At 46.6% G+C, this 16,459-nt stretch overlaps 1 protein-coding gene across 1 annotated transcript in view; it reads right to left on the bottom strand.

Moving 5' to 3' along the window:
* LOC112223128 (zinc finger protein 516) overlaps positions 1-16,459 on the bottom strand; it is a 67,222-nt gene that overhangs the window by 12,178 nt on the left and 38,585 nt on the right. Inside the window, exon 2 of the mRNA XM_042304466.1 lies at positions 7,318-9,667. Within this exon, the coding sequence (XP_042160400.1) occupies positions 7,318-9,112 (1,795 nt within the window). The 5' untranslated portion in view covers positions 9,113-9,667. The remainder of the gene's footprint in view (positions 1-7,317; positions 9,668-16,459) is intronic.

Genomic DNA, 16,459 nt, shown 5'->3' with positions numbered 1-16,459 from the left:
TTTTCTTATACAATGGGTTTGGAGAAGGAGGCCAGGAGAAAGGACAAGGGTCAAGGAAATGCAACTGAGATTCTCACACAGGCTAAAATGTATGGCATTCGCATCTGATTCAGTGCATCTGTACATGTCACAAAATCGTGTCATTCCAGATTATTCCGACATATGAGTATGTATCGGGAAATGAACAACGTGTAGAAATTCACTCTGATGCGAGAAGTATTCGTAGGCCTAATGATGAGTATGATCATGGTTTCTGATATCACGACAAGAATAACTGAAGGGAAAATAGTCTTCCTGCCTTTTGATACCCTGATTAATGTATTTAATTGGCTGCATTACTACACTGAACAAAAATACAAACGCAACATGTAAAGTGTTGGTCCCATGTTTCATAAACTGAAGTAAAAGATACCAAAAATGTTTCATAGTCACAAAATGCTCAACTCTCTTAAAACAAATTTGTTTAGATCCCTGTTAGTGAGCATTTCTCCTTTGCCAAGATAATCCATCCACCTAACAGGTGTGGCATAACAAGAAGCTGATTAAACAACATGATCATTACACAGGTGCACCTTGTGCTGTAGGCAAAATCCCACTCTAAAATGTGTAGTTTTCTCACACAACACATTGCCACATGTTTTAAGGGCGCATGCAATTGGCATGTTGACTGCAGGAATGTCCACCAGAGCTGTTGGCAGAAAATTGAATGTTAATTTTTCTACCAAAAGCCGCCTCCAAAGTTGTTTAAAAGAATTTGGCAATACATCCAACCGGGCTCACAAGCGCAGACCACGTGTAACCACACCAGGCCAGGACCTCCGCATCAGGCTTCTTCGCCTGCGGAATCGTCTTGAGACCAGGTCACCCGGACACCCGGCTCGTCATCCTTACCAGGGTCTTGACCTGACTGCAGTTTGGCGTCGTAACCAACTTCAGTGGGCAAATGCTCACCTTCGATGGCCCTGGCACGCTGGAGAGGTCGCTCTGCATGTGCCAAATGGTGGTCACACCAGATACCGACTGGTTTTCTGATCGACGCCCCTCCTGTATTTAAGGTATTTGTGATCAACAGATGCATATCTGTATTCTCAGTCATGTAAAATACATAGATTAGGGCCTAATGAATTGATTTCAATTGACTGACTTCCTTATCTGAACTGTAACTCAGTCAAATCTTTGAAATTGTTGCATGTTGCGTTTATATTTTTGTTCAGTGTATATTTCTACTGTTTGTAGAGTGCAGTTGTCAATGTTCGCCACATGGTGGCATATATACTGAGTTCCCCCTGCACACACACATAAACAGAACCCCACGCAATCTATCACACATAAACATGAATACAAAAACACTCACACACCCACACTACTCCAGAGCACTATTCACACACCTCTCACTCTCTCTCCCTCACACCAGAAGAAACACAAAACACACACCAATGTCCAGTAACACTTCTTGAGGCCCCTTAAGGCGGCAATCAGCAGTTGAAACAATAACAAAGCATGCTCCTCGCCCCCCGGGACTGGCGATATGTAACCGCTCTCTGATTCATAGACAGAGCAATGGATGTTTACTACAAACATCAGGGTCAAACAAGCTTATATGTTGGGTTATGCTGGGGTACCGGAGTTGAACTAAGCTCATGAGGCATTTCTAAGATATAGTCTTCAAGAATCAAATGGGTACATACCCTTCATTTATCATTACAAAAATGGGATGTAGCAACTCCAGATTGCCCCTTTAATTAAGAAGGACATGTCCACACACTCAGTGCCTTGTGATGTACAAGACCTCCCTTACCCACTGAAACAAATGGGCACACACACACACACACACCACTGTGTTTCCACTCCTCAATTAGAACATGCCACTGCCATCTGCTTTTCATTTTGGCTTCCCTATTATCCACATACTGCAGTGGCTAGCACCCAGCCAGGGTTGGGCTGGAGGCTAATCTCTCTCTGTGTGTGTGTGTGTGTGTGGTGTGTGTGTGTGTGTGTGGAGTATGTTTTACATTTGACATTTTAGTCATTTAGCTCTTATCCAGAGCTACTTATAGTTAATGCATTCATCTTAAGATAGCTATGTGAGACAACCACATCTCTTAGTCATATGTAGCTACTTTATTGAGTAAAAATGTACTATCAGAAAAGTCTGTGCTCGTAGGTGGTGCATGCGTGCATGTCTGTGTTTGAGGAGGGGAAAGCCCTGGTTCCCATAGAGCTGTCAGTGCCATAACCTGCCTCGCTGCCAAGGGGAAACCACGGGGGGAAATAACATCCATCTGACATAAACAAACACTGGGTGGGATGTCTGCCATTAACTGCACACCTCCCTCGCTCGCTCCCTCCCTCCTTCGCTTGCCCCCTCGCTCCCTCCCTCCCTCATTCCCCCCCACTCGGCACTCTGTGGGAGTCAAGGCAATCGAGACTGACACTGCAGCGATGCCCCTCTCCTCCACGTGTAGTGCAGCCATGCAGGGAATCCTGGAACCCAGAACCAGATCTTGCTTGCCCTCGCCATTTCCACTGCCTACAGTAACCATACAAACATTCTAAACCTACATTACTCAGCCATTTAGAAAGCCTATCCACACTTCATAAGTAACGGCCTGAAAATGATCATGTTCTCCTGTACTGTAAATAGTAAATAGGTAAAAAAAAGGACTTTAAACTCTGTCTGTCTGGGATCGATAAGAGTGATGGACAGGGTGGCAACCTGCCAACTCCTCAGCATTGTATCACCTCACCTCCATGGACCTGATCACCTGAGCAGCACACGCCTGCAGACATGCAGTCATGCTCATTGGCATTTCCAAACTATAAACAACATTGTCAACAGTGCAAACCTTGAATGAACCCCTGATTTGAATGACTTGGGGACCGATTCAATCACTTCCGCTTTAACCAACATCCACACAGCTGATGTCTTGACGTGTCGGAGGTGGAACGACGTAAGAGCCGTCAAATCCACAAGAGGCTCTCGGTATACCCAAAGCGGACATTGCCATTGGCTGCACGGAGTCGCATTAAGAGAAATCTTGCAGCCATGCAGCCTTGTTAACTGGAATGTGAGATGTAATCTACACCCTGATTAGGCTGATATAAATCCTTATTATTTTGTTGAATGATTTTAATTTGGAGTATGATTATTTTTGATATAGCCTGGACTTTCTCGCTCTGAACTTCTAAGGCGAGTGGGACTGGTGTGGCTTCGTGATAATGATCACATTTGACAGCTCCAACGCAGTTCCACCTCCGACACCGCCAAAACATTGGCTATGCGGTTTGGCCGGATATTGCCGTACAACGCTTGATCTGATTGAATCTAGGCCTTAGTCTGCCCACCTGCCAACCAGATCACCTGTCTGTCAGCACGCTCGAGTGAAGTCTCGGAGTGAGTGGCTGTTCGTGTGTGTGTGTGTGTGTGTGTGTGTGTGTGTGTGTGTGTGTATAACTGAGTGTGCACATGCATTTATTTTGTATTTTACCCTTATTTTACCAGGTGTGTTGACTCACAATACATTCTCATTTACAGCAACGACCTGGGGAATAGTTAGAGGAGAGGAATGGGATGAATGGGCCAATATTGGAAACTGGGGAGGATTAGGTGGCCATGATGGTATGAAGGCCAGATTGGGAATTTAGCCAGGACCCCAGTGTTAACACCCCTACTCTTATAATAAAGTGCCATGGAATCTTTAGTGACCACAGAGAGTCAGGGCACCCGTTTAACCTCCCTTCTGAAAGACGGCACCCTACACAGGGCAATGTTCCCAATCACTGCTACTGGGGCATTGGGATCTTTTGTTTTAGACCACAGGAAAGAGTGCCTCCTACTGGCCCTCCAACACCACTTCCAGCAGCATCTGGTCTCCCACCCAGGAGCAACCCTGTTTAGCTTCAGAGGCAAGCCAGCAGTGGGATGCAGGGGGGTATGCTGCTGGTGCATGCTAGGTGTGTCCTCTGAGAGTATGTGTGTCCATTAGGAGTGTCTCTATAAATAACAAATCCCTGAGACGTGGGGAGCAGGAGAGGGATCAGGGTGACTGGATGGCGTCAGCGGGGATTAGGTAACCAGCCAGTGGAACATAGAGGGTATAGGTAGGGCAGAGGACGCCCTACTAGGCCCTGTTACCTGACTGTCTGACAGGGGATCTGAGATGGCTCTTTCCACCTTCTCCTCCCTACTTAATCCTCCACCCTCTCCGCCTCCCTCCTCCCTCTCTGCAGACGACTTTGACAACCACTTTGAAAAGAAGACTGACGACATCCGCTTCTCATTCGCTCAGCCTATTGAGTCCAGTAGTCCCACAGAACTACCCTACACCTTGACCGCTTCCTCCCTTCTCTCTCCAGATGAAATCCTGCGGCCAGTGAGGCCCGGCTGCCCAACAACCTGCCCGCTCGACCACATCCCCTCCTCCCTTCTCTAGACCATCTCTGGAGGCCTTCTCCCATTCGTAACTACCCTCATCAACTCATCCCTGACCACTGGCTGTGTCCCCTCTGACTTCAAAACGGTCCGAAGTCACTCCCCTCCTCTGACGTCAAAAACTACAGACCAGTATCCTTCTTTCTTTTCTTTCCAAAACGCTTGAGTATGCTGTCTCTAACCAACTCTCTCACTATCTATCTCTGAACAATCTTCTTGACACCAACCAGTCAGGCTTCACGACAGTTCACTCAACCGAGACCGCTCTTCTCTGTGTCACAGAGGCTCTGCACACTGCCAAAGCTGACTCTCTCCTCTGTTCTCATCCTCCTAGATCTATCCGCTACCGTCGACACTGTGAACCATCAGATCCTCCTCTTCACCCTCTCAGGGCTGGGCGTCTCAGGCTCTGCACACTCTTGGATTGCATCTTACCTGGCAAGCCGCTCCTACCAGGTGACGTGGAGAGGATCTGTATCTGCGCCACGTACTCTCACTACTGGTGTCCCCCAGGGATCGGTTCTAGGCCCTCTCCCCTTCTCTCAATACACCAAGTCACTCAGCTCCGAAATAACCTCACATGATTTTTCCTATCATTGCTATGCGGATGACACTCAATTACTTTTCTCATTCCCCCCTTCTGATGCCCAGGTGGCGAAACACATCTCTGCGTGCCTGGCAGATATCTTAACTTAGAAGTTGGCCCCCCACCTCAAGCTCAACATTGACAAGACGCAGCTGCTCTTCCTCCCGGGGAAGGCCTTCCCGCTCCAAGACCTCTTCCATCACAGTTGACAACTCCACGGTGTCCCCCTACGAGAGTGCAAAGAACCTTGACGAGACCCTGGACAACACCCTGTCGTTCTCTGCAGACGTCAAAGTAGTGACTTGCTCCTGCAGGTTCATACGCTACAACATCTGTAGAGAGCGACCCTACCTCACACAGGAAGCAGCGCAGGTCCTAATCCAGGCACTTGTCATCTCCTGTCTGCACTACGCTCTTGGCTGGGCTCCCCACTTGTGCCATCAAACCCCTGCAACTTATCCATAATGCTGCAGCCCACCTGGTGTTTAACCTTCCCAAGTTCTCCCATGTCACCTCGCTCCTCTGGACACCCCACTGGCTTCCAGTCGAAGCTTGGATCCACGACAAGACCATGGTGCTTACCTACAGAACAGCAAGAGGAACTGCCCCTCCCTCCCTTCAGGCTGTACTCAAACCCTACACCCTACACCCGAGCGCTCCATTCTGCTACCTCTGGTCTCTTGACCCTCCCACTAGGACAGCAGCATCCCTGCCCCATATTGCGAAAACATGTGAAACTCGACCTCTTCAAAGCGTATCTTAAGAAATCCATTGCTGTGATCTTAAACTCTCCTCAATCTCTCATTAGCCTGGTCCCAGATCTGTTTGTGCGGACTCCTATGGTCATTGTGATGACAAACATGTTGAGTTGTCTATACGGCACTAACAGTTCTGGAGCCAGGCTACTCACTCATGGCTCTGACTGCACGCGCTAATATTCTTAATGTTCTCGTACATAGGATGTTATATGCAGTAGCCTAAGGGATATCATAAGTAAGATCCTTTCTCTGCATGCTAACTGAATAAATACATGTTTCTGTCTGAGGATTTAGTACATGAATGACAAAACAGGAAGTTCACAACAGACGTGGTGACAGACGTGTTTTCTTTTTTTTTCTTGTGTGTGACACAACGTCGACTAAAAAAGCAACAAGTACTCTTTTCTTTCTTTAGTCGACTGAACTTCTATGGTTGGTTGTTCTCATGCTATTTCTCTGTTTCTCTCTGCTCAATTTTCAAACATTCTCATGATGACAGCTGAGGGGGAGAAAAGATTACAGATTTTTCACTGTAAATAATTGAAAAAGGAGAGCAAAAACATATTCACACAGATAAAAGGGGGGGTTTCCTGAGACAGGAAAAGCTGAAATAGCAGACTGCTCGAGTCCGAAGAAAAGCTACTTCTATTTCTGACATTCTAAACCGCCAGGGAAGAGAGTGAAAGACTAAGCTCTGATTCTTAACTGTGTAGGAAAACATGATAAGCAGAGACATATTTTCAACAAGTTAGTGCCAACACTGACACCCACTCAAATACCTGTCTGTACCCTGCGGAAGAACAAAACATACATACCAAGCAATCTTGAATCTTAAATTATCCCAGATGTATGTGTTTATCATGATTTTTTCCCCCACAGTGTTTATAGCTCAAGATTTTCTTGACCGTGTTTATGACGGTGAAGAAATAAATGACAGGCATTCCAAAAATTCCAACTCCATTGTAATGCCACTTTCAAAGCACAAGCTTTCATCAAACCACCCATTGACTTTTCATCATGGTCTGCTTTTGTCAACAGTCTTGTTGTTTTCAACAGTGGCTTGAACACAAATGAGAATATAATGACCCGACATGATACAGTCTATCATGTTGTTTTTGTAAAGCACACTCAAAAACAGATCCTGAGCAGTTCCGACTATCGCCACAGGGTGGCTCATGTCCCCACTCTATATGGGACTGAGTTGATGAGATGGAATCACAATGATAGGGATCTCACCAACAGATGTTTGCTAGTGAGAGTGTCAAGATCAGGGGTCTTGAAAGAGCTTGAAAAGGAATGAGCTCCTACAGCATGCTTTAACATAGTCCTTATATTGAAGCTTATCTCTTGGCTGTTGTCATTCTAAATCTACATACAACATCTGCGTGTTGAGGACAGAGCTAAATATCTTCCTGTTGTCAGAGAAAAGGTTTTGTTTACATTCTATTTCCTCTCAAATATTGCCCAATTCCCCCCTCACTAGTCCAACTAAGGTCACCCGACAGAAGGCTTATATTAACAGTCGAGGTATGTTCACTAACCTGCCAGTTGGACTGCATTGGCGGTGCTCATCTCAGGGGCGTCCTCTCCCAGGGTGGAGGCTGGTGGTGAGTTCTCGTACCCTGGGGTGCTGGGCCTGCTGGGGGAGCCTGATTCGGGGTCACTGGTGGATCCCCAGCGGTCCACTCCTTGCCCTGCCCTGTTGTCCCCTCCGGACCCGGAACCCCTGCCCCCGTCTCGCCTCTGGTGGACCCGCTGGTGCACAATCATCTGGTGGTGGCTGCGGAACACCTTTCCGCACTCGAAGCACTCGGTGGACTTGGCCTGGCTTTGCTGGAAGGACGAGGGACGTCGGCCCTGGCGGGAGGAGGGACGGTACTCCGAGTCGCTCAGGCTCTCGGGGGTGCGCTCCCCCGTGGAGGTGTGGTGGCTACTACCCCCTCCCCCGCTGGCACTGCTGCGTCTCCCTGAGCGTCTCTCCCTCTGCTGGCCCTCCAGGATGTAGCGGCTGCTCTCCTTCTCGTACACCACGGTCCCTCCAGCCAGGGCCTCGTCCCCTTCTCCACCTACCGTAGCCTTTATACTGTATGACTCCACAGGCTCCAGAACCCTGCCCCGAGTAGCCAGCTGCCAGGCCTGGTAGCTACAAACTGGGTCCAGCTCGGGGATTCTCTGGCCCAAGCGCCTCTTCTCTTCCTGGGGCTTTTCTTCGGCAGCTGGGCGGAGGCTGAGGTAGTCCAAGAGGCGCCTTTTGGCACTGGGAGAGTCCCCGTCGTCACTAGGTCTCTGGCCCTGTGTCGGCTGCTTAGCCTGGTTGTGGACCTTCTCGTGGGCCCTCAGGCTCTCTCGGTCATGAAACAGGTTGCCACACTTGGAGCAAACCTGGTAAAGGCTTGTGGAGGTCACATTGGTCTCTGGGTCTTGGGTCACGTCGTTGATGGTGGCCGCGGCCTCTTGAGAGTCTGCCTTGGGTTTCCCCCGGCCGGAGGCCTTGGAACCATTGTGGGTCTTCATGTGGCTCTTGAGGAACCAGGCTTCCCTGAAGCGACGGCCACACACCCGACAACAGTGCTCAAGGAGGCCTGCGTGTTTCTTCATGTGGGACTTAAGGAACCAGGCCTGTGTGAACACCTGGCCACACGTCTCACAGGGGAAGGCACCATCAGTGACCTGAGTCCCTGCTTCTCCCTCCGTCACCACTGCCTCCTGACTCACTGGGTTAGTCTCGTCCTCCATGTCGGCTGTGATGTGGACCTTCTCGATGTGACTGAGGAGTTGGTCCTCGCGCTGGGTCTGGTACCCGCACAGACGGCAGCAATATGGCCGCTGCTCAGAGCTGGACTTCTCCCTTTTGACGCTCCTCACCGCCGTCTTCCCTATGCCCTCTTCTGTGTTAGCGTCTCCGTTGACGACCCTGTTACAGGCCGAGCTGCTCTTCGTCGGACTGGTTCCACCGTCCAGGCCCTCGGACACACCCACTTCACCCTCCTCTTCCTCCTCTGGCCCCTCCTCCTCCTCGGGGTGGTGGCTAGTGAGTGTGCGCAGTTTGTGGCTGCGGATGTGGACCTTGAGGTTGCCCTTCTGGGAGGCGCGGTGGTCGCAGTAGGGACACTTGTAGGGGCGTGCACCTGTGTGGCGCCGCATGTGCTGCGACAGAGAGCTCTGGAAGGGGAAGCTGCGGCCACACACGTTGCAGTCGTAGGCTGAGGCCTTGTCTTCTTCCCCCTCTTCTCCATCTCCTCCATGGCTGGCCTTGCCACCCTCTTCCCCCAACGCCAACCCTCCCGCCTGGGTCTCCATGTCCTCCACTCCTCCTCCGCTCTCTCTGGGGTTCATGGTGCTATGCCTCCCACTCCAACTCCCTGCCTGCGCTAGCTCGCTAACAGTGGATCTACACTGCTATCTGCAGTAGCTCATCTAGCTCTAGCGTTCTCCGTCTGTATCAGCCGATCCCAATTCTATCTGTCCGTGCTCATCCACTGCCAACTGTAAGGGTGCATCCAGTGCTATTTAGGACGTGTTCATCTGACACTCTTTGCTTTGTGAATCCAATGCCATCTATCGGTCTTCATCCATGCAGTGACAGTCAGTGAATCCAACACTGTCGATGCACCTGCTATAGGGCCCTTTGTGAAATGGCTTACACAGCGCTATCTGGAATCGCACATCTCCGGGTACCTTACACTGTGTCAGACAGAATCCGCCATGGTATATGCCAACACATTGAGCTCTATCTGTGGCTGTGTATAGTCAGACACTGTTACTCCATGTCCCCACTCCTGTTCAGTTCACTGGCTGGCTTTTCTTTGGCTTTATTTTTCATCACATCAGCAGCTCCCAGGTTGCATCACTCTCTGTGAGCTCTCTGTGCAGCCTGTGCAGGTCCTCACCCTGAGAGAGAGAGAGAGAGAGAGAGAGAGAGAGAGAGAGAGAGAGAGAGAGAGCGAGAGATCAAATGAAACCGAGTACTCACTAATTATGATAAATGTTTCTAAATGTATTTTATATCTTGTTCAACATGCTTATTTTGGCAATACACAAATGGAGAGAGAGAGAGAGAGAGAGAGAGAGAGAGAGAGAGAGAAAGAAAGAGAGAGAGTGAGAGAGAGAGAGACAGAACAAAGAGACAGCGTTAGCATAGCCAAAGCATGCCACTTCACCTACAGTGATCCGTTACACATTTGCATATTCATATCTCCAGGTATGTGTCAGAGCATGCAGCACGTGTGTACGTTTCTATGTAAGTAAGCACGTCAGCGTGTGTATGGGGTGATATCATATGTTAGTCTGTTGAAGTGTCAGACAGAGAGGGCCACACTGTGTGTGATTGTGCATGGCGTTGCCACTGACGCCACTCCAGCTGAGTCGACACTTTGAACACAATCGCACCGCAGAGCAACGTTCATTCACATCAGCAAGATCAGCACCAGTAGCCTGAGCCTAGCCAACATATTCCCCACGCCCACTTCAACTGACACTATCACATGGTAGGGATCTTAAGCACACAACAGGAAGTGGCTCTCTTTACTCTTCCAGAGTAAAGAGAGAGAGAGAGAGAGAGAGAGATCATTTATGAGTTGCTTTACACTCTCTCTCATGTCTCAATCTCACTGTTGCAAGTTCCACAATTCTGAATGTGGGCTCAACAAAAGCCCAATTGAAGTGCAGGACACATACCAACAAAGGACAAAGGCACCAACTAATTTTACTTTTTACCTCGAAAAGCCCCTTACTGTATTCAGATTCATTTCAATTTGACAAGATACCAGAAGAGACTAAAAGGGATGATAAATATATAGAAAGGAAGAATAATAGAGGAGTGAGTTGGAGTTATGAGGAAGGTTGTTTGACAGCACGATTACAGGTTATTACATAACTCACAGCTCATAGCTCACCAGGCTGAGTGACTGACTATCGTTATAAGTGGATAATTGACCATGATCACAAGAGGATGAGGTGGGAAATGAGGGGCTATCAAAACACACACGCGTGCAAGATTCACACACACGCACACACACACACACACACACACACACAGCCATCCCAGTGAGTAAATGGTGTTGCTTTTACATGGGGAGAGTACAGCACTAAATGTCAGTTTAACCGTGCCTATGTAAGTTATCACAAAGCAGTTATCATCTGCTAAACATGGACATCATACGGATTGAGCAATATGTCAACAGCAAGTCAGGCATAAACGCAATAGGTATTGTGCCTACATTGTTGGGAGCATGACTGCTTAATGCCTATGACAGAAGCCCATTGTATTGTATCAGAGAGAGTGAATATCTCAGACGTTAAGATTTCACTGGTCCACATGTTACAATCTAAGCCGCTTAAAGTTAAAAACCAGTTGGAACACTTTGGTTTCGGGCCTCAATTCCGCATCCCCCCCCCCCCCACACACAAAAAAAAACTAAGCGCTAGCGTTGCTGTTCTCAAAGGTGCTGAAGACAATATATTCTATTGAGAATCACTGAAAGATTCAAGGTCTGACTGCCAGCCACAACCCTGAATGCTAAACAGTCACTGTTAAATAAGTGAGACAGTACAGGTGCATCAAAGTACTCTACCCTGCAGAGACTGCTGCCCTATGTACATAAAGTCACTGAACACTGGTCACTTCAATAACGTTTGCATACGGTTTTTACTAATTTTATATATGTATATACTGTATTCTAGTCATGGATTATACTATATAACTAGTGCTGTACACAACGTTTCCATTCATATACTGTCCACACTGTCTATGCACACCATTTATATACACTGAGTGTACAAAACATTAGGAACACATTTATAATATTGAGTTGCACCCCCTTTTGCCCTCAGAACACCCTAAATTCGTTGGAGCATGAACTCTACAAGGGTGTCGAAAGCGTTCCACAGGGATGCCGGCCCATGTTGACTCCAATGCTTCCCACAGTTGTGTCAAGTTGGCTGGATGTCCTTTGGGTGGTGGACCATTCTTGATGCACACGGGAAACTGTTGAGCGTGAAAAACCCAGCAGCGTTGCAGTTCTTGACACACTCAAACCGGTGCGCCTGACACCTTCTACCAGACCCTGTTCAAAGACACTTAAATATGTTGTCTTGCCCGTTCACCCTCTGAATGGCACACGTACACAATCCATGTCTCGATTGTCTCGAGGCTTAACAATCCTTATTTAATCTTCATCTACACTGATTGCGGTGGTTTATAAAAGGTGACATAAGTAAGGGATCATAGCTTTCACCTGAATTCACCTGGTCAGCCTGTGTCATGAAAAGAGCAGGTGCTCCTACTCCTTTTGTATTCCGGTCTCTGACATAGCTCGTTTGGATATTTCTCAACTTCTTGTTATTCTTTTTCTACTTGTTGGATTATGTATGGATTGCTATTGTATTGCTAGATATTAGTGCACTGTTGGAGCTAGAAACATAACGATTTCGCTGCATCTGCGATAAAATCTACAAATCCGTGTTCGCGACCAATACACCGTGATTTGATTTGATCAAAGTCAAGTCTAAGAATGATTTTACTGGCAGAGCATTGAGCCTCAAGACACAGATAGTAGTAATCGTTAAAAAACGAAACGAAAAGAGACTTCAATGAATCACACTAAAACAAGCCTTAAGCAAATTACACAAGGGCTTTTCCTATGGAAAAGGACCCATGAGCACCAACATGTGAAGTTCATAGGAGCATGTAAATGAAAGCTAGGAGTCTTTCGTTGGTGGAAACTAAGGCATAGATTTTAAAAAATCAACCATTTTCCATAAAAATAAAAAAAACCGAGGCATAAGTAAAAGCTTTGGTTTTTTAATAAACCGGTCGAGAAGGGGTCTGAGAAAACATCTATCAGAAAAGGTCTTAAAAGGTATCAAAAATACATCAAACACAATAATGTTGATGTACAGACCCTGCCAACTAATATCAACACTTATATTTAGTTTTTGTTGACCTTCTGTAGGTTTAAGCAATATGGCCTTGTGCCTTGTAATTCCGTAACCAAAAACCCACATATCTTTAAGATTTTTTCAAATATCTCTCCCTCGCGAGGAAGGAGGATAATGAAAGCTCACAGAAGTAACAAGTAAAGGTAGACCCATCAATTAGCTATAGTTATTTTGCTGACATATAATACAGTCTGAGTCTAGACAACCCCTCCCTCGATCTCTCTCCCTCTCCAAGTCACCTCTCCCAGCTCTTACTGACACCTACCCATAAGCACCCTCTCTTTCCATTTACTGTAACCAGCATTTTCACCCACTAAGCACTGGACGTCCATGGACGTTGAAAAGTAGTTGAAATTTGGTCAGTCCACACTGGCGTTGATGTTAACGTCCACAGACAGACTGGACTGGGTGTCACGTCCTGACCTTAGTTCCTTTTTTATGTCTCCATTTTAGTTTGGTCAGGGCGTGAGTTGGGGTGGGCATTCTATGTTTTGTGTTCTATGTTTTGTATTTCTGGTTTTGGCCTGGTATGGTTCCCAATCAGAGGCAGCTGTCAATCGTTGTCTCTGATTGAGAACCATACTTAGGCAGCCTGTTTTCCCACTATGGGTTGTGGGTAGTTGTTTTCTGTTTTGTGTTGCTGCACCTTACAGGACTGTTTCGTTTCTTTCATTCACTTTGTTATTTTGTTTAGTGTTTCTGTTCCAATAAAATAACATGAACACTTACCACGCTGCGCACTGGTCCGATCCTTCATACTCCTCGTCAGAAGAGGAAGAAAACCGTTACACTGGGACAAATCGGAACCTATCATAAACATATGATTCACAGCACAGTAGAGATTATTTTTATTGTACTGTACTATACTCTACTTTACTGTCATGTACTGAACTCTACTGTGCTCTACTGCACTGTACTCTACCCTACATTACTCGGCCCTACTACTCCACCCTGTCCTGCTGTGCTGTTTTGTACTGCACTGTACTCTGCTGTGCTGCATTGTGATGTCCAAACTTGTGAAACATGAGGAGAATGAGATTCAGATCCATAATTATGCATTTCTGTGTAGTACAGATCATGTAATTCCGTTACCAGGTGTAAATCCACTTCAGTTACTGTAGTTCAATAACCAAGAGATTTTTTTCAAATTCAAGGTACCATGTCATAGCTGACACCCCATTCTTCCGCAGACATCTTTGAATCATAATTCGGAGCATATATTTAACAAAGCTTTTGGAAAAAGTGGTCGCATAAAAACCTGAGGGAGATTTTACCATAACTCTGTTACCAAAACTCTGTTAAAACTATTCCTTGTGCATAGAGTTATACTTTGAAATCAATGGTTTTTGTTTGGCATCCATTTTAAAGTCAAAGCGTAAATACCTTGGAATCGCCCATAAGGAATTCACATTGCTGGAAAAGATTGACAAGTAAACACCTTGATCTGAACAGATCTTAATTCTCCCCCTTTTTCTTCCCTCCCATCTGTCTCGTACCCCATTTAGTCTGAGAGTGGTTACATTTCTCCAGCCCCATTACTCAGCTGTTAACCAAATCAGTGGCGGGGAGTTCACTTCGTTATTGTTCGAACTGCAGATTGCCCCTTTAATAAATACTTCCTGGTTTATTTCTTACTGTTTAATCGGAAAAAAAGAGGATAATTATCTTATTTGTTATTAAATGGGGTTTGCTGATTGGGTAAGTATTCAGCGAGCATTAAGCCTGTCATCCACCAGACGATCACATGTCCAAATTAAACTGTAATGAGATTAGCCTAGCTGAAGGAGAAACAATGTGTTCCCCTCAACACAAAGTAAGAAAAAAAGGACAAATTGGCTAATAGTGTATGTGTGTCTCTGTGGACGTGTTTAACTATTCTGGTGGGGACCAGAAGTCCCCACCAGAATAGTAAACAAACAAAAATCTGACCGACTGAGGTAATTTTGTTTATCCCCACAAGGTCAAATGCTATTTCTAGGGGGTTTCCGGTTAAGGTTAGAATTATTGTTAGAATTAGGTTTAGGGCCAGGGTTAGGAGCTAGGGTTAGTTTTAGGGTTAGGAGCTAGGGTCAGGATTAAGGTTAGGTTTTTGGGTTAAGGTTAGGTAAGAGTACGGGTTAGGGTTAGGTTTAGGGGTTAGGGAAAATAGGATATTGATTGGGACTAAATTGTGTGTCTCCACGAGGTTAGCTGTACAATACTTTGTGTGTGTGTGTGTGTGTGTGTGTGTGTGTGTGTGTCCAGAGGGACAATGTTACCATTCATTATTATGACTTCTGTGATGAATCAAAGACATGATTTCAACATGTCCACCCCCATTCTCCCCACCTCACTAATCCAAAAAGATCCTCATATACATGATAAGCCCAACCTTGAAATGACTGCCTTGGCTGTCATGTAGCCCACTCCATCTTGCTAGCGTTGATCCCAACCCTGATGCAGACGCGATGGTTTGAGAAAGGCTAAGTCTATTACACTGTAGCTCTATAAATGTATCGTACCATGAGTTTAAAACCCAAATAACCGTTATCAGCTGAGATAAGGGGGGTGTTAGTGGAGAGGAAGACAAACACACTCCCCCCCCCCACAAAATGTTGAACTCAGACAGCTGAAGGTCTAGCTGCTGTGTGAAACAAGGAAATCCGATCTTAATTTTCCCATCGGTCCAGAGCCCTTCAAAGAAGGGGGCCTATTTCCATCTCAGATCTCAGGGAGGTTCTTAGGACATCTGGAGCTGGTCTTGCAGCACATTCATCTGTGTGTCAGGCAGGGAGAGAGACAAGGAAGGAGGGGCAAGAGGGTGAGGAGAGCGGAGGGCCAGAGCTTTACTCTCATCGCTGTGATGGACGACACTGTCAGCCAGAGGGAGGGCTCTCAATCACAACAAACAGCGCAAAGAGAGACGGAGATGCAGCACACATCTCCAAACACAGAGGAGAGGGGGGTGATTTGGCCTTTAAAAACACACTTTCTCTCTCTCCTTCTCACTCACTATACGCTTTATAAAAGCAAATGGCTCAGGGCCATTTCAGTGGCCATTTCAGTGTGGGGCATGTTGTAGCCTCATTGGTTACACAGAGCACAGCATGGTATGCTCTCGTTGGCTGGCCCTCAATACATATCCGTCGCCAAACTCATTGGCTCCAGGTCATCTATAAGTCTTTGCTCGGTAAAGCCCCACCTTATCTCAGCTCACTTGTCACCATAGCAACACCAGCAGGTGTATTGCACTGGTCATCCCCAAAGCCAACACTTCTTTTGGCCACCTTTCCTTCCAGTTCTCTGATGCCAATGACTGGAACAAATTGCAAAAATCTCTGAAGCTGGAGTCTTATATCTCCCTCTCTAACTTTAGGCATCAGCTGTCTGAGCAGCTTACCGATCACTGTACCTGTACAAAGCGAGTCTGTAAATAGCACACTTGACTACCTCATCCCCATATTATTACTTACCCTCTTGCTCTTCTGCACCCCAGTATCTCTACTTGCACATCATCGTCTGCACATCTATTACTCCAGTATTAATGCTAAATTGTAATTATTTTCGCCTCTAGGGCCTATTTACTGCCTACCTTGTTTATGTGTAACTCTGTGTTGTTGTTTTTGTCACACTGCTTTGCTTTATCTTGGCCAGGTCACAGTTGTAAATGAGAGCTTGTTCTCAACTGGCCTACCTGGTTAAATAAAGGTGAAATGTAAAAAAAAAATGAAAAGTGGACTTCTTATTCCCACACACATGCTTGAA

The sequence above is a fragment of the Oncorhynchus tshawytscha genome, linkage group LG23, assembly GCF_018296145.1.
Source record: "Oncorhynchus tshawytscha isolate Ot180627B linkage group LG23, Otsh_v2.0, whole genome shotgun sequence".
In the NCBI taxonomy this organism is placed as follows: Eukaryota; Metazoa; Chordata; class Actinopteri; order Salmoniformes; family Salmonidae; genus Oncorhynchus; species Oncorhynchus tshawytscha.
This window is presented reverse-complemented; position numbering and strand designations above follow the sequence as displayed.